The 17762-nt window shown below is 55.3% G+C and overlaps 1 protein-coding gene across 3 annotated transcripts in view; it reads left to right on the forward strand.

Annotated features, from left to right (window-relative positions):
• Positions 1 to 261: 261 nt before the first annotated feature.
• The window catches only part of MCF2 (MCF.2 cell line derived transforming sequence), a 52208-nt gene continuing 34707 nt past the window's right edge, over positions 262 to 17762 (forward strand). For all 3 annotated transcript variants that reach the window (XM_036401883.2, XM_036401884.2, XM_054516297.1), the window contains exons 1-4: positions 262 to 370; positions 10590 to 10658; positions 11166 to 11280; positions 16878 to 16968. In XM_036401883.2, coding sequence (XP_036257776.1) covers positions 313 to 370; positions 10590 to 10658; positions 11166 to 11280; positions 16878 to 16968 — 333 coding nt within the window. In that variant the 5' untranslated portion in view covers positions 262 to 312. The remainder of the gene's footprint in view (positions 371 to 10589; positions 10659 to 11165; positions 11281 to 16877; positions 16969 to 17762) is intronic.

Raw genomic sequence — 17762 nt, forward strand, 5'->3', positions numbered from 1 at the left:
GCGGCGGGCAGAGGCGGTGCCGGTACTGGGGTGGTGCCAGTGCCGGGCCGGGGCCGGGGCGGTACCAGGGCGGAGGCGGTGCCGGTACCAGGGCGGAGGCGGTGCCGGTACCGGGGCGGTGCCGGGGGCGGTGCCAGTACCGGGCCGGGGCGGGGCCGGGGCGGGGCCGGGGCGGGCAGAGGCGGCGGCCCCGCCCGTCGGGCCCGGGGCGCGGAGCGGGCGCTGCGGGCGGGGAGCGCTGCCCGCGGCATGGCCCTGGCCCCGGCCCCGGCCCCGGGCGGGCCCCCGCCGGGCGGCACCTCGGCGGGGGACATGGAGCGCTACTACCGCCTGCTCCGCGCCGCCGCGCTGCTGGAGGCCGCCGCCGCCGGTGAGTGCGGGCGGCCGGGCCGCGGGGCTCGCAGGTGCCCGGGCGGCGGGGGGACAGCGGCTTTCCCGGACACCCTGGGGCAGCGGCACCGCGGGCAGGGGTGCCGGGGGTGCCCCGGCCCTCCCGCCCCATCCCTCCCGCCCCATCCCTCCTCGCTGCCGCTGCCGCTGCCGGTGCCGGGCGCGTTCTGCGCGCTCGGTGCCGCTGCCCGCGGGAGCCCGGCAGGGTCCGTCTCTCGCGGCTGGCCCAGGGTTCGAGCTGCTGCTCTGTTATTCATTCACGGACGGCACGGTGGGTGCGGACGGCCCCAGGGGCTCAGCAGAGCCTTGTCCCCGCGCTGCCGGCGGTGCCGGTGTCACCGAGTGCGCGGCCGGAGCGCCCGGAGTGCCCGGGGTGCCCGGAGCGTCCGATGTGCCCGGGGTGCCCGACTGCGTGGCCAGAGTGCCCGGGGTGCCCGGAGCGCCCCGAGTGCCCGGTGCCGGCGGCAGGCGCTGCCCGGCCCGAGGATGGATGTTCTCCCGTGCGAGCCCCGGCGCGGCTCCCGTGGCCACAATGAAGAGCTCTTCCCTGGAAGTCGTAGCTCAGCTCTGGCCGTGGCTGCCCGTCCCCGGGTGGGAAGCAGGGGATAGATGTGTGTGAGGTGTGCTCCTCTGTCAGACACCTCGGTCCCCTCCCGTGTCCCGTGTCCCCAAGCACCCCCGAACGCCCGGCTGTGTCGGGAATTCAGCATTGTACTGAAGCCGCTGTGCTTTTGTGCCCGCACACCCTGAACGTGAGAAGCAGATGCAATCTGATCCCTTATCTCAGGCCGTAGCTGCCTCAGCGATGTTTCCTTTGGTGGACGGTGATGTGCTCAGAAGTTGTGTGGAGCCCTCACTTTTTCATTGCTTTCCTGATTTCGCGAGGGGAGTTACAGGTGTTTTTGCAGTGAGGGGAGTTACAGGTGTTTTTGCAGTGAGGGGAGTTACAGGTGTTTTTGTTACAGGTGTTTTTGTAGTGAGGTCTTTCCCAAGCCAGGAGGGGAAGGGGTCCTCGGGTGGCTCCAGGCTCACTAGGGGACGCCTACCTGGGCAGGAGTGGAAGCAGGCAGAGCCATCACTCCTTGTTGGTGTGCAGCTGGTGGAGGGCTTGCAGCTGTGCTGGGCACAGAAAAGACACACGGACCCAAAAAAGGCTCCCTGTCTAGTGCCAGCCCTCTTGACATCTTTGCAAGGCACAGCTGGGGTGCAGGAGGAATCTGCCAGGGGTAGGTCACAGGTGAGGGCTCTACCAACGTGTCCCCTGCTCCCCAGAGCTGCTGTGTCCATGCTCCTGTGAGGTGGTGCCACAGCACCTGCTGCTCTGCCTGCCCTGCCCAAGGCCTGCCCTGTTCCCCTCCCTGCACCCTCAAATGGGGCAGGTACGTGTAGGCAGGGGTGTCACGGTCAGTTAGCAAGGGATGCTGCTTGAATGGATGTGGGTAAATGCTCTTTGTGCTGCTGTGGCATGGAACAGCATGGATGTGGGTAAATGCTCTTTGTGCTGCTGCTGCTGTGGCATGGAACAGCATGGATGTGGGTAAATGCTCCTTGTGCTGCTGTGGCATGGAACAGCATGGATGTGGGTAAATGCTCCTTGTGCTGCTGCTGCTGTGGCATGGAAGCATGGATGTGGGTAAATGCTCCTTGTGCTGCTGTTGGTGTGGAACAGCATGGATGTGGGTAAATGCTCCTTGTGCTGCTGTTGGTGTGGAACAGCATGGATGTGGGTAAATGCTCTTTGTGCTGCTGTTGGTGTGGAACAGCCCCACTGCTGGAGCAGGAGCTGGTGCCACGGCCATGGGGACACGCCTGCTGTGAGCTGTGTACTGGGAACCAGGTGAAAGCAGGCAGTGGGTTTCTTCTGAGCATGAGTCTTCCCTCCCAGCCAGCTTTTGGCAGATGACCTTTGTGTAATGGTCATGCAGAGCCAAAATACCCCCACAAAGGCACACTTGTGTGGTTATAGCTGCAGGATCCGGACCCATGATTTGGCATCCACACAGGTTCTGAAAATAAAACGTTGAGAAAGAGACAAAGTTGAGTAAGGCTCTCCAAATCATGAGATTAAAAATAAATCAGAAGCTTTTTTCCCTTATTGCCAATTTCTGAGCGTTCAGCCTGATCTGGGACCATGTTTTAACCATTTCCCTACATGCAGCAGTCCTGGAAACTTGTTGGTTGTTTCTGGTAGAAACCTGTACCTGCCTTAGATAAAAGGCAGTAAAAATGCCAAGCTCTTCATGGCCATTCCCATCTCTAAGATGGCTTGGGCTCCCCCAGAGCATGGCAGAACCAGGGCAGCCCCCAGGAGCTCTGTGCTGGCATCAGCCAGGCCCCCGGGGTGGCCCACGGAGCAGGAGCAGTCTGGAGCACTCAGTAGTACGTGGGATGTGCTTCCTCTCCCTGCAGCACATTTGCTACAACCACTTTAATGGTTATCATTCATGTACCAGGACAAAAGTGCAGTGACAGCAGGGCTGTGTGGGAGGGAACAACTGAGGTGTAAAACATGGTGAGGGAAAGAAAGAGCTTCCCAAAGAGCTCTGTTTGCCACTGAACGAGAGGATGCCCGGAGACACAGAGTGCCTGGGGATGGGGGTTAGGGCTGGGACCCTGCCCCTGGTTGTGCTGCCACGGGAGCCTTTGTTAGCCTTGGTTTTGGCAGGTGGGACTTGCAGGGGAGCGCTGGAGCCCCAGAGCAGCCCCAGAGCAGCCCCAGGCTCTGTGCACAGCCACGTGTCGCTGTGACAGGGGCTGCTGGGGCCATGTGCTGAGCACAGGGCAGGGCCCTGCCCAGCCTGCTCTGCTGCCAGCTTCCCTCACGCTGGGCAATGCCAGGCCAGTGGAAAGCGGCTGGGCACAGGAGCTGCAGTCTGAGGAGTGATGGTGCCAGGGGCTGGGTTGTTTTCTTTCTTTCTTCCTTTTTGCTCCCAGGCCATGCTGGAATTGCTTTTAGGGCAGGGATGAGTCAGGATGTCCTGGGCAGAGCTGTTCCCTAGCCCAGCACAGTTTTCTGCTGCTCTGGGAGTGTCTGTCAGGGCAAGCAGGGGGTGACAGCCAGCAAGCACCAGCAGTGTCCTCCCCACCTCCCTCTCCATTGCACAGGCCTGCTCTGCTGCAGGAGCATCAGCTGGATCTGCAAATGTGCTTTTGCTTGGAAATGCCAGAGTTGGGCATTTCCACTCTCAGTTCGGGAAAAATTGTGTTTATTTTCCCTTGCTTTACAGTAGAGTTTCCAGGTGATGCCATTGGGGGAACCTGGCTGCACAGTGTAGTTTCCTGGCTGTGTCAGCTGTGAAAGGAGTTGTTCCAGTGTCCTCAGTGAACTTCATTCCAGCTTCTCCAGGCAGCCAGTGAGGCCCCAGGATTTACTGCTGAAATATCTCCCAGGAGTTGCTTTGTGCTGCAATTTCTCTTTGAAAAATCAGCGTTTGCATGGTGCTGAATGATGATGGGAAGGTTACTGATGTCTGTATATTTTTATTGGGTTTTGGAAGTCTTTTGTGCTGAATGGGCTCTGGTTTAGGGGCCGATTGTTTGGACTGGGAAGATGTGTGCTAAATACTAAATGTGCCTTTGCCTGCACAGCTGGCAGGGGTGCCCTGGTGCTGATGGGCAAACACATGGACTGCTCTCTTTGGTAAGGGAGGAGTGCCTGAAGCTGGGAAAAGGAGACAACTAAAGTACATTGGAGCTGCTACATGTTAGAAATGCAGGAAACTAGATTTTCTCAACTCCCACACCGAGGCTGAATCCAAAAGAGGGGGTGTTGGGAATCTTTTATTACATTTCTGCAGCTGACGTGAATCCATGTATGGTGGAGCTGGCTTTTATCATTCCCAATTTGTGCTTCCTTCGGTGTGCTGGGAGAGTGGGGTTTCTCTGATTGGCCATGAAAACATCACAGCATAGCAGGAGGCAACAGCTAAGCCTTGCTGCTGCTTAATTTGCTTTTGCTTCACCTTTTCTTAGCAAAGCCTCCCCAGTTTCTCAGCTGCTAAATATAAACTGGAAGAGATTCCCTCCCCACCAGCCCCAGGCCCCAAAACTCCATGGTCTCCAGCAGAGGGGATCTTTAACCTCCCCTGAAGATCCTCCTCTTCCTCCTCTTCCTCCTCTTCCTCCTCTTCCTCCTCTTCCTCCTCTTCCTCCTCTTCCTCCTCTTCCTCCTCTTCCTCCTCTTCCTCCTCTTCCTCCTCTTCCTCCTCTTCCTCCTCTTCCTCCTCTTCCTCCTCCTCTTCCTCCTCCTCTTCCTCCTCCTCTTCCTCCTCTTCCTCCTCTTCCTCCTCCTCACGGGCAGCGTGGCTCAGCCAGGGCTCCTGCAGCCCCTGTGCTCCCTGCAGCTCCCAGGACTGTGTGGCAGGATGGCATTTCCATGGCTCTGGGCTCCTTGGCTGGCGGCACCTCGTCCTGTGGCAGCAGTGGCTGCCCAGCAGGAGTGGGGCTGTGCTGGTTTGGGTGTCAGCAGTGGCTGCAGCTGTGCCACCCCAGTGCCCTGGCTGCTCCTGCTGTCCCACTGCAGCTCCTGGGGCATGCCTGGTACTGGGATGCTCTGTGCTGCTGTTCCTGGGGCATGCCTGGCACTGGGATGCTCTGTGCTGATGTGGGCATGCCTGGCACTGGGATGCTCTGTGCTGCTGTTCCTGTGGGCATGCCTGGCACTGGGATGCTCTGTGCTGTTCATGGGGCATGCCTGGCACTGGGATGCTCTGCAGCTCCTGTGGGCATGCCTGGCACTGGGATGCTCTGTGCTGATCCTGGGGCATGCCTGGCACTGGGATGCTCTGTGCTGCTGTTCCTGGGGCATGCCTGGTACTGGGATGCTCTGTGCTGCTGTTCCTGGGGCATGCCTGGCACTGGGATGCTCTGTGCTGTTCCTGAGGGCATGCCTGGCACTGGGATGCTCTGTGCTGCTGTTCCTGTGGGCATGCCTGGCACTGGGATGCTCTGTGCTGTTCCTGGGGCATGCCTGGCACTGGGATGCTCTGTGCTGATGTGGGCATGCCTGGCACTGGGATGCTCTGTGCTGCTGTTCCTGTGGGCATGCCTGGCACTGGGATGCTCTGCTGTGCCCCAGGCTGGCACTGGGATGCTCTGTGCTGTTCCTGTGGGCATGCCTGGCACTGGGATGCTCTGTGCTGCTGCTCCTGGGACATGCCTGGCACTGGGATGCTCTGCTGTGCCCCAGGCTGGCACTGGGATGCTCTGGAGCCAGAGCCCTGGCTCAGTGCACTCCTGGGTGTGGTGGTTGCTGCCCTGTTTGGGCACAGGGCTGGCTCCTGCTGTTCCTGGGGCATGGCTGTCCCATGGGGACACTCCTCCATGGGTCACTCACACTGCCTGGCTGATGGCACCCAAACCTGAATTGCACCCAGTTAACATTTTCTATTTCTTGTCTTCTTTTCCTTTCACAGCACCTTTTTTTTGCCCTTTTCCTCTTATCCTCAGTGTGTCTAAATCTAAGCCTTTTGAAAAGGTCATTGTGGTTTTTCAGGAGCTTTCCTTTTTTTGCTGTGTGGTTTCTGGGTGAGCACACCCCCAGGCTGGGTGCTGGGGATGTGCCTGCACTGAAGCTCTCATGCACACAAGCCCTGGAAGGCTTTGCAGGAGATGCACAGCCCTGGGTCACAGGAGAGAACCATCTGCTGCTGCTTCCCACGCCGTGCTGGAGCAGGTGCTTGGGGACAAGGAGAAGAAGGAGCTTGGAAATAGAGTGAGCTGTTCTTAACAATCCCCCCCAGTCGGAGAAAAGAGAGTTCAGGGAGTCCTTGAACCTGGGGAGGTGACCAAGGCACCGCTCCTGGGGATGGGCTAATCTGGTGGGACTTTGGTGCCACGTGCAGGACCCAGGCCTTGCAGGGGCCATCCCCCTTGGGATCAGCCCATCGTATCTCCCAGAGGAACAGCCATACATAAACCTCCCTGCTGACCTTTCCCTTGGGATGAAAGCTGCCTTTGGCTGGCTCTGGGCAGGCAGCAGGTGCTGCAGGCTGAGCCAGGGCTCAGGGGGTGCAGGTGAGCCCCTGGCCACAGAGAGGAGTGGGCTGTCCCCAGGGGCTCTGGGGACAAAGGCACTTGCAGCAGTCACAGGCGTTGAAGCTTTCTGCCATAAATATTTTAATGTGTCTTTTGTGTCCCCGCTTGGCACGGGGAATGGCACACCAGCTGGAATTCCAAGGGATTCCATGGCTCACCCTGGTGCCCAGGTTAGTCCAGCACCTGCAGCAGGGCTCAGCACTGCCCTGGGTGCCAGTCTGACACAGCCATGGGCACCTGCAGCAGCTGCTGGCTGGGGGCTGCAGGGTCCTCCCTGCCCTTGGCATCAGGGTGCTCATGGCCCTTTGCCAGCCCTGCTGGCACTGCCTGTTCTGTCCCAGGTGGGCACCCGGAGCCACTGGGGACACCATTTGCTCCTGGCTACCCCAGCGTTGGCTGTCACACCCAGGAAGCAGCCCCAGGACCCTGGCTGTCTGTTCTCTGCCCCAGCCAGGCCCTGTAAGTCACCCTCTGAACAGAGCAGGCTCTGCTGGGAGCACAGGGAGCTGCTGAGTGCCACACGTGCCGTGGGCTGGCTCCATCAGCCTCGTGCCACCTGCGTGTGCCAGCCCCTCCCAGGGCTGGATCCCATGGGTGCTGTGTAAACACCCGCTCTGCCTGTGCCCAGCAGGGACAGTGTCCTGGGCAGGACAGACAGACACAGCCCAGCAGGGACAGTGTCCTGGGGGCAGGACAGACTGACACAGCCCAGCAGGGACAGTGTCCTGGGGGCAGGACAGACTGACACAGCCCAGCAGGGACAGTGTCCTGGGGGCAGGACAGACTGACACAGCCCAGCAGAGTGTCCTGTTCTGGGCAGGACAGACTGACACAGCCCAGCAGGGAGAGTGTCCTGTCCTGGGCAGGACAGACTGACACAGCCCAGCAGAGTGTCCTGTCCTGGGCAGGACAGACAGACACAGCCCAGCAGGGAGAGTGTCCTGGGCAGGACAGACTGACACAGCCCAGCAGAGTGTCCTGTCCTGGGCAGGACAGACAGACACAGCCCAGCAGGGAGAGTGTCCTGGGGGCAGGACAGACTGACACAGCCCAGCAGGGACAGTGTCCTGGGGGCAGGACAGACTGACACAGCCCAGCAGGGACAGTGTCCTGGGGGCAGGACAGACTGACACAGCCCAGCAGGGACAGTGTCCTGGGGGCAGGACAGACTGACACAGCCCAGCAGAGTGTCCTGTCCTGGGCAGGACAGACTGACACAGCCCAGCAGAGTGTCCTGGGCAGGACAGACTGACACAGCCCAGCAGAGTGTCCTGGGGGCAGGACAGACTGACACAGCCCAGCAGAGTGTCCTGGGCAGGACAGACTGACACAGCCCAGCAGAGTGTCCTGGGGGCAGGACAGACTGACACAGCCCAGCAGAGTGTCCTGGGGGCAGGACAGACTGACACAGCCCAGCAGAGTGTCCTGTCCTGGGCAGGACAGACTGACACAGCCCAGCAGGGACAGTGTCCTGGGGGCAGGACAGACTGACACAGCCCAGCAGAGTGTCCTGGGGTCAGGACAGACTGACACAGCCCAGCAGGAACAGTGTCCTGGGGGCAGGACAGGCTCTGCAGGGCTCCTGGCTGAGCCACACTGGTTCCCTCATGGGCTGCAGAGCCCCAAATTCCCCCTTTGTCTTTTCCCTGCTTGGCTTCATGCAGCCTCCAAAACTCTGTACCAGGGCCACAGTCTCCCCCTGCAAGGAGCCTCTGGATGCAGTAACTGCAGCACTTTATGAATGGCCATTTTAGAACTGTATAAAAGTGACTCTCCACTGTTGTGACCATTTCCCACCCAGGTGCTGCTGCTGGTTTTCAGTCAGACCCTAAACCTGGAGGTGGTGCCAGCTGTGGGGACAGCAGTTTGTGAGGTGCTGTGTGGGGAGCTCAGGCTTGGTTTTGTAACAGCTGCTGGGCACAAAGGCTCCTTTTGGCTTGGAAAGAAATGAGTGGACTTTGCTGAAGCCCTGCCTTGTGCCCCCTGTGCCAGGGCAGGCTGTGCTGCTCACAGGGCAGGGCCCTGGGCTCTCCTCTGTGCTGTCCCAAGAGTGGCCTTAAATGAAAATCCCCAGATTGAGCAGAGCATCAGCTGAAGCCTTGTTTGAGAGCCGTTGGTGCCTCCCTGCCTTGCTCTGCCCTTTCTGCAGAGATTAATATCAGAGGACAAAGGTCTGTGGAGGGTTTACAGCAGCACCCACCGAGTGCCTCGGGCACAGCAGCGCTCTGGGTTTGGTGCCAGCCCTTGATTTGCCCCAGTGTTTGCCCAGGAGGTTGGGCTCAGCGGGCAGCACAGGGTGGGTGCAGGGATGAGCTGCCCAGGGAGTGGCTCTGATCAAGCACAATCAGGCTGTTGTTGTGCCTGGCCTTGCCCAGGGGCAGCATCCTGCTCCTGTGTCCTGTTGGGTTGTCCCACAGGATGGGCACAGGCTCCCCCTGCCTCCCTGCACCTTGGCAGGGTTCTCAGGGAGACCATGCCCTGTGAAACCCTTAAACCAAGAGATGTTTTCTTTAAAGGAGAGCTCCCTTTCTGCAGCCTGTTCCTGCCCAGCCTCAGTTGCTGGCTCATCCCTCTGGCAGCAGGGCAGAGCCCAACCCAGCCCACGATTGCTGCAGGGTGGTGCTGGGGCTGCCCTGGGTGTCCCAGCACATCCAGCCCTGGCTGCTGCTGCCTTTTGGGGCAGCCAGGGCTGGGCAGGGTGTGTTTGGGGACCAGGCAGCCACAATGGTTTGTGACAAACACATGGGCACAGCATGGGCTTTTCTCTTGTGTTTGCAATGGCACATGTTTGGTGTCATCTGGTTCATGTGTTGGAGCTCATTAGGTTGTTAAATGTGAATTTTATCAGTATGAAACCACTGACCTGGTGAAAAAAGGAATCCACAAATAGAGAAGAAATCTCTTGCTGCTGCTTGTCCTCAAGCTGGGTGAAGAGGTTGAATGAGAGACAAATATTTGAAATATCTTTGCAAGACAAACTTCTTCCTCACCAAGACCAATTCTAGGGCCTGTTAAAATCAAGAATGTTTCTGTAGATGCCAGTGGGACTGGGGCTCCATCCTCAACAAGCACAAATCCCATTTTTATCCACAGGAGGGGAACCCAGCAGTGTGTGTGCCTGGGAGCAGCCCTGGCTGGGGAATTTGGGAGGCACAGTGACCCCCAAACACATCTGGGCTGCAGCACCTGACAGCCAGAGCAGGCCTGAAAACCCTTCAGATAAAGGAGAAGTGACCAGAAAGCTTTTGAAAAAAGGGGAAATAGAATAAATATTGATTATACTGGAGTGTGCTGAAGTATGCAGCCTGTCTGATTTAAAGCAGCCAGAAGATTATTCCCTAGGACCAACTCTGGGAAATAATCAGTGTTTAAAATTTGATTATCAGAAAGCCCAAGGATTTTAATCTGCATAGATGTGCTTCAAAACATTTATTTGCAGGAACAAGGATGTTTGATTTTTAGCTGTCATTCCGTTTATAGATAATCCAGAAAAATGTCTGCCAGCTTTAGGCTCCTGTTGTGTTTAGTCAGTGTGGTCTTTGTTTCCTCTCCCAGGGAGAGGTGAAGTTGTGTGTGTTGTTCTGATGTGCTTCATTGCCTCTGAAACGATCCTGGTGCTAAATATGGCATTGAAACAGCTCTGCCATGATTTAATTAGGAAGAAGTCTAATAACTGACCATAAGAACAGCAGCCTCTGCAATGGCTGTGGCCCCGTGCCAGGTGGAAGCATGATTTCAGGGGGTTATTTGTGCAAAATTAAGGACTGGCACAGCCTGAAAGGGCAGCAGCCTTGGGTGCTGCAGCTCCCAGCAGAAACCTCAGCCCATTGCATTGCCAGGGCTGGGAGGCACTGGGTAAAACAGGGAGAGGGATTGCTGACTCCAAAATATAAAAATTTGCACTGGAAATGGCCCACTGAGGGGAGGGCAGTGCTCCCTTGGTGCATCTAGTGGAATACATTTGTTGCTGACTCGTGGCTTTCACCCTGTCAGAGTCATTAGAAACATTAGAAATAACATCTCTAAGATCCACATATCCTTTATTACACAATTTCACGTATAGTTTAGGGAAGTTCGGGTTCCACCTTTGGATTAACTCACTGATAAATGTGTTTGCTTTGGATTTGTGCTTTATTTTGATTGCTGCTTTTCCCTTTCTCCAGAAACTGCAATACCCATCTGTGCAAAGGACATCAGTGATGATCTGATGAAAGAGTTTGCTTTTCTGTCTGGTGAGTACAGGAACATCTCCAGGGTCTCTCTCCCCCTGTGGTAATTAAACACTCCAGAGCAAGTTCTTTGCCATTTGTCAGAGTGATACTTCCCACAGGCTGTTGGCCATCAGGTAGTATCCAGTGCCATAGAAATGCTGTTAATAAAACATGGAGGCACTTGGGAGAGCAGATTAAGTTTCTGTCCCGTGCCACTGTAAAATATTCTGACTCCCAGCACTCCATGCATTACAAGCACTTTGCTGTGAAATGCATTTCTGTAGGTTCCAGAGCAGTGTGTTTGTTTGCCCTTGTATTTCTGATTTCTTCTGCTGTGCTGTGTAAAGTTCACTCAGTGAGTAAAGGAAATGCCTGGTACTGGATGCATTTGTTTCCAGCACCTGCCCTCGTGTGTTGGACTCAGAGGCAGATTTGGCCTTGTGTGGCTCCTCTGGCGCTGTGAACCCCCTGTGCCAGGGGCAGGGAGTGCTCTGAGCAGCCCAGGGCAGCATCCCTGTGTGTTTGCAGGTGGAAGGGGCAAGGACAAGGCCTGGATCATCACCCTGCCTGACAACGCTGGCTTCAACCAGGTGCCCGAGGAGAGCGTGGCCAGAGTCCTGAGCTACCTGACCTCAGTGCCCAGGTAGGAGCTGCTGGCAGCCCTGCCCTGGGGCGGGTGGGCAGGGGGGTCCTGCCTGCCCTGGGCAGGGCTCTGCAGGTGCAGCAGGGTGGGCGAGGGCTCCCTCGGCTCTCGGAGCAGCACAGGGGTGCCAGCCCCTACAGTGTCCAGGGCAGGTGTTCTGAGTGCCAGCAACTGCAGGGCAAGGAGTGGGCATCATCCCTGCGACCTGTCAGCTGGAATGTACCACACATTTCCTTGATTAAGTTTCTAATTAGCAACAAGCTTTCCTCAAGCTTTGGCGTGTGTCACTGCTTAAATATACCATGCCACTGCAAAATAATATTTTGACGTGTACAAATAGAGAGTCATTGCTGTGGAAAAAGAGAAGTGAAACCAGAGGGAGAGGCTAATTACAGAACAAAGCCTTTGGGGTCCCTGTGACAGCTGATGGCTCAGCAGAGAGCAGCAGCTCCCATTGCCTGCCTGTGTGTCAGGGCTGAGCTGCTGACAGTCTGCCTGTGCCTCACACAGGGCTGTAGGCTTGGATTAATGACCCTCCTAATTCTGGCTGCTGAGCCTGGTGACTCACTTACCTGGAATCCTTCATTTTCTTGAATTATGCCTGTTTTGGCAAATTCTGTCCTGCAGGGAGAGCAGGCCGACAGCAGCTAGATGGGAGCTTTCCATCAGCAGCTGCTTTGGAAGAAGTGTGGGGTGTTTAGGCACCTCTGTTCAAAATAAAAAAAAAAAAAAAACAAAACCAAAAAGGAGCCTCTGGTTCCTCTGTCCTCTTTTTGATGGACTCTGAGGGTTCAGGGGCTCCTGGCCCAGCAGGAACAGGACCCAGCCCTGCTCTGTGCAGCTGCACTTCCCAGCTCTGGCTGCTTTCTCCAAGGCTTCTCATTCCAGCCTGGCATTAGCATGATGAGCAGTCCTGAGTCCCTGTAATAGGTCAGACTCAGTCAAGAAACTAATGAGAGCTGCGAGCTTGCTGGTGATTCAAACGCGTTCAGCATGTTTGTAGTAAAAGCACTTTAATCATCCTGCTCTGCTCCTCCTGCCCCGGTGTCTGATCAGCTCAGGAACGTGTGCTCCCCAGCACTTTGGGGCTGCAAGGCTCAGGGCACCAGGAAAGCATCACCTGGGTGAGGGTGGCAGGTTCTGTGCCAGCCCTGGGTACACATCCCCCAGCAGCATCACATCGTGGGGTTAGAGTCAGACCTAGGCCAGAAAGCCCCTAAAAGAGGGAGATGTTTCCTTGCTAGAGGTGCTTCACTTCCTCAGTTATCAGGGTTAGGTGGCTGCACCAACTCCTGCTTACCTGGATGTGCAGGGGCAGATGAAAACCACACACCCGTGCCAAGGAGCTGCTTGGTGTCCTGCCTGTACGGCCTGGGAACACCTCAGGGCTGTCAGCTTTGTGGTGTTTGGGCAAGCTGAGTGGTTTGGAGTATTTTGGGAAGCTGAATTTCACGAGGCACTCTTCTCCTGGAAATCATTGTTGGGTAAAGGAGGTGGATGCTGAGAGCTGCTCCCGAGTCCTCAAGGCAGGTGCATTTACAGCAGAGCCAGGGGCAAGGTGAGTCTGTAGGCAAGAGAACTTTTAGTGTTCCTGGGAACTGCTGCAGGCAGGAGGCAGCTGCAGGGAGTACTTGTGTGCATGAGCTGGAAGGGAAAATAAGTAATAGGTGCCCACTTTCTATTCTGTGCACATGCAGCTCAAAATGCTGCCTGCCTTCAGGCTGGCTGTGCTGAGCAGCAGCTGCAGGGGGCTGCTGGAAGCAGGGAGGTGTGACAGATCTGTGTTTGCAGAACAGAGACCCGAGCAGTGGGAAAGCAGGGAGGTGTCCTTTACCCAGGCTTGGATTGAGCACTGTGACAGTGCAAATTACAGCAAATACAAATCTTTTCTCTAGGCTGAAGGAATTGATCTCTTCCAAGTTAAGCCAGAATTCCAATAGAAGCTGAAACAAAAATAAATCAGTTGAAGTCAGTTATGGTATCTGTAAGATTGTTACTACAGAAAACTGACTTAATTACCATTAAAGTAAAACTTGAAAACTGAAAGAATCCCTGTGTGTGTAGCCTTGTGTGGTGTTACCTTCAGTCCTGTGTGCAGTGCTGGGTGCCACATTGCAAAGGATGTGAAGCTGTGCAGAGGGATCAGGTCTGGCGAGAGGGCAGAAGGAATGAGAGCAGCTGCCCTGTGGAGGGGGAGGCTGGAGGGGATCCCTGCTCCCTGGCCCTCCTGAGGATGCCAGAGGAGGGTGCTGAGCTCTCCTCCTGGCGTCCAGGGCATGTGGGAATGGTTCAAAGCTGCCAGGGCAGCTTTAGAGCAGACATTGGGAAGCATTCATTTGCTGAGGGGGTGCCAAACTCCAGAACAGTTTCCCTGGAGATGCCATTGATTCCCCAAGCTGTCAGCGTTCAGGGGGCATTTGGACAATGCCCTGAGCACATCTTCTAGCTTTGGTCAGCCTCAAGTGGTCAGACCTTTGGACAGGTTATCACTGTGGGTCCCTTCCTACTGCAATGTCACCTCCTGTTCTGTTCTTTCTTTGACTCACAGCTGGTTGGTGTTTGGACAAGCTTTGCCTGTTTGCTGTGGGCTGGAGGTGAGGTGCAGAGTGGCTCAGGGCTGTGACACTGAGTGTGGCACACTGGAGGGTGCTGGTGCCTATAAATATCCCAGGATTCCAGCACTGGGCAGGTCCTGGTGCTCTGATCCCACCAGCAGCAAGGAGCCTCTGGGGGCTGTGCTCAGCCTCACAGCTGCAGACTCCAGGGTCCAATTTCAAGTCCTGCAAAACATCCCAGGCCTTTATTTTTAGTCTGGTGCATCAAAAAGGGACAAGAAACACCCAGAGAGAAGCAATCCTTGCCCTGGTTATCTGTCTCCATCTCCCTGCTGCTGGATGCAAACAGAGAGCCCTCACAGCCCCGGTAGAAAGCATTCATTTATTTTTATTGTCACTCTAAAAGGTACATCATGGGCCTGGAAATCTGACAAACGTGCAAGGCCTGGGTTGCAAATAGTCACAGAGTTTCTCCACCGGCCTACAGTGACCAATTTCTCACAGTAGGTGCCAAGGCTGTCAGACTGCTGGGAGCTTCCCTCTGTTTCTGTAAGGGCACTGGTAAAAGTCCATTAGCATGCTCAGAGGTGCTCTCTGAGCATAACCTTGTCCTGAGTTAATGACTCCAGCTTTTCCTAACTGGCACTGCACTGCAGTCTGGCTGCCTTTTCTGCATTCTGGGGGTTGTAGTCAGGTTTTATTATGATTACAGCAGTTCTGTGTAAACACAGTTTATTTTTTTTTCACTTGCAGGCCCTTGGGAAACACCAGGGAAGTTGGGAATTGTTCTTTATAGCTCAGAGACATAGCTTTTAAAATTCTAAAGTGTGCTGAAAAACCAAAGGGTTTTATTTTTGCCTCAAACCAAAGGATCCTTTGGCCTGCTCTTACCCACCTGGGTCACTTAGCTCGTGGTGGGGAGGAACAGAGCTGACAGAAACCTGCAGAGTTGGCTCACATTGCCCAAACCATTCTAAGCAAATAAAGGTTTTGGCTGAAAAGCCAGACTCACCATGCTCACAGCCTCAGACTTTATTCCATGTGTTCTGCGTATGACCCATATGCAAAATTTGATGTTCATTTTCTCTGCTCTTTTCGTCTACACTTCAAAGCCACTGAATGAATTCAAGCCTTTGCACTGTGGGTGTGAAGGTGCAGATCCATAGGATGTGGCACAGGGTGGCTTGGGAGCCTCTCCATGCCTTCAGTCAGCTTTTGTGATGAGTCAGAGGGAATTGTAGTCCTCATCCCTCTGAGCACCGCTGCTAATTCCTCCTAAATGTGTTTGTCAGAGCTGTAGCTGCCACAGAGCAGAGCAGCAAGATGTGCACTGAATGAAAGCTCCTGCACTGCCTTCAAGTGACTTTTTTTCCTTTCCTGTAGCGAGTTGCCAAGTGTTGTCTGCCTTGTGATACCTCTGAGCAATCCCCCTGTGTTTGCCTTGCCAAACACGGGAATTAGCAGGGATGATGCTGGCACAGGGCTGTGCCAGGGCAGCCACCTGAGCCCTCTGGGGAGCCAGCAGCGTCCTGGGAGCCTCTCCCAGCAGCAGGGCAGGCTGCTGTGGGCATGGCTGTCCTGTGTCAGCATCCACAGGGTAAACGCTGCAGCCATTGCCTGGCTGTGCTGTAAATACACTCCTGGAGAGGAGGAGGTTCCAGGCTGGCTGTGTGCAAGCACAGAGCAGCTCCAGCTCAGCTGCCTGCTGTGTGCTGCTCCCCCAGCCTGCCAAGGAACCTTTGAGTTACAGCCAGGGCAGCCTTGGGCCCTGCCAGAGCAGGCACCCCTGGTGCAGCTGCCTGGCCTGGCCTGGCCATCTCAGAGCAGCTCAGAGGCTTTGGGAGTTACAGGGACTCAGGAGCCTGTGCTTGCTGAGTCAGCTGGGCAGTGCTGGAAAACACCTTGGGGCAGTGGCAGTGGCCCTGCAGGACGGGCTGGGGGAGCCACCACAGCTCCCTGGCCCCTCTGCCAGGCTGCCACTGCCCTGCCCTGTTGGTGTCCCCTCTGCTGTCTCCTGCCCTGTTGGTGTCCCCTCTGCTGTCTCCTGCCCTGTTGGTGCCACCCCTCCTGTCTCCTGCCCTATTGGTGTCCCCTCTGCTGTCTCCTGCCCAAACAAGGCAGGAGTCCCCACTTGGCTGCTCTGACCTGGGCAGGGAGGGCAGGGGGGCTTGGGCCATCAGCTGGGGGAGCCTCTGGCCAGGGCACAGCTCCTCTGCAGGCTCCTTCTCAAGGCCAGTTTGGGTTTCAAGAGCAATCTGCTGTCACCACCTCTCACAGAGCCACAGGTGATGCTGAACATGGGTAGCACAGTCAGAGGTGATGCTGGACCTGGGTAGCACAGTCAGAAGTGATGCTGAACATGGGTAGCACAGTCAGAGGTGATGCTGGACCTGGGTAGCACAATCAGAGGTGATGCTGGACCTGGGTAGCACAATCAGAGGTGATGCTGAACCTGGGTAACACAATCAGAGGTGATGCTGAACATGGGTAGCACAGTCAGAGGTGATGCTGAACATGGGTAGCACAGTCAGAGGTGATGCTGGGCCTGGGTAGCACAGTCACAATCACAGGGGCTGGGCTGGGAGGGGAGCTGTGGAGATCACAGAGCCTGGGCTGGAAGGGATCTTAAAGGTGATCCAAGCCCCCAGGCAGAGCAGCCTCACCTGCAGCAGGTTGTGCTGGAATATCTGGAGATGTGAAAAGCCCCAGGTGGGTTTTTAAAATATGCAGAGAAGGAGATTTCCCAATCTCTCCTGGCAGCGTGTCCCAGGGCACTGTCACCCTCAGGAGAAAGACATTTTTCCTCATATTCAGATGGAATTCCCTGTGGTTCAGTTTATGCCTGTTGGCCCTTGTCCTGTTGCTAAGCTCCACTGGAAAGAGTTTGGGCGTTCAGGAAATTTTTTTCAAAGGGAATTTCAGGAACTGCAGAAATACTAAAATGTGGTTTGCACTCTGAGTTCTTGGATTTGGGGTTTTTTTGGGAACAGAGTCACTTTTCTTGGAACATTATCTGGTTACTGGTATTTTCTTATCTTGCAGTCAGCATGAGTCTGACACTAAATTTATCCTAATCCTGGACAGAAGACTGGACACCTGGACATCAGTCAAAACAACTCTCCAAAAAATAGCAGTAAGTCCTCTTTATTGTGGATTGCTTTTAGTGCACTGTCACCCTGCCTTTGTGTACCTCCTTCAGAAAACAGTGGGAACCAGAGCAATGGTGCTCCTGCTTCCTCTCTAGGCAGCACTTTGCTTTATAGCCCTGTAATTAATTGCAGTGTGTAAATGAGCTGTTTGTGTGTTAATTTGCTTGCTTGATCCATTTCCTGGGGTTTATGCTCTTTTGCACTGGTTCAAATGTATTTTGTGCCATGTTCTATGCTTTTGATGGGTGGAAAATTTTGCTCCATATATGTTCTTTCTTGACACTGGTTATTAGTTTATTTTACCTAATTGTTGGTGACTGAAAGTTTTAGGTTCTTTGAACAGGCTTCACAAGGATTTGTATGTGGGCATGGATGGAAAAATCTATTAAAAGGTGTATGGATGCATTAATGTGTTTTAAATAATCTGGTACACATGCATGAAGCACTGGCAGGCACCTGCTCTGAGCACAGCTCACAAGGGGGTTGTGCAATTCTGCATTGCTCTGTGTCTGGGAACCAGAGCTTGGATTTTCAGCAGAGTGTGCAGCTGTAGGGAAGTCACAGCTCTGGGTGCATGGGGAGGTGGGAGCTAACAGAGAAATCCTTTCCCAGCCACACCATGCCATGGGGTGGGTCAGGGGAGGTATTCTGGGTGTATTGTTGTTGTGCTTGTTTCTGCTCAGTCATTGAGGGGTTAAAGACATTGGTCCATCTGAGGAAGGATGAAGGGAGTGTACTGAGACAGAAAATGCTTGCCTGGTTCTGATAAAGTTAGATT

The sequence above is a fragment of the Molothrus ater genome, chromosome 14 (genome assembly GCF_012460135.2).
Source record: "Molothrus ater isolate BHLD 08-10-18 breed brown headed cowbird chromosome 14, BPBGC_Mater_1.1, whole genome shotgun sequence".
Classification (NCBI taxonomy): domain Eukaryota; kingdom Metazoa; phylum Chordata; class Aves; order Passeriformes; family Icteridae; genus Molothrus; species Molothrus ater.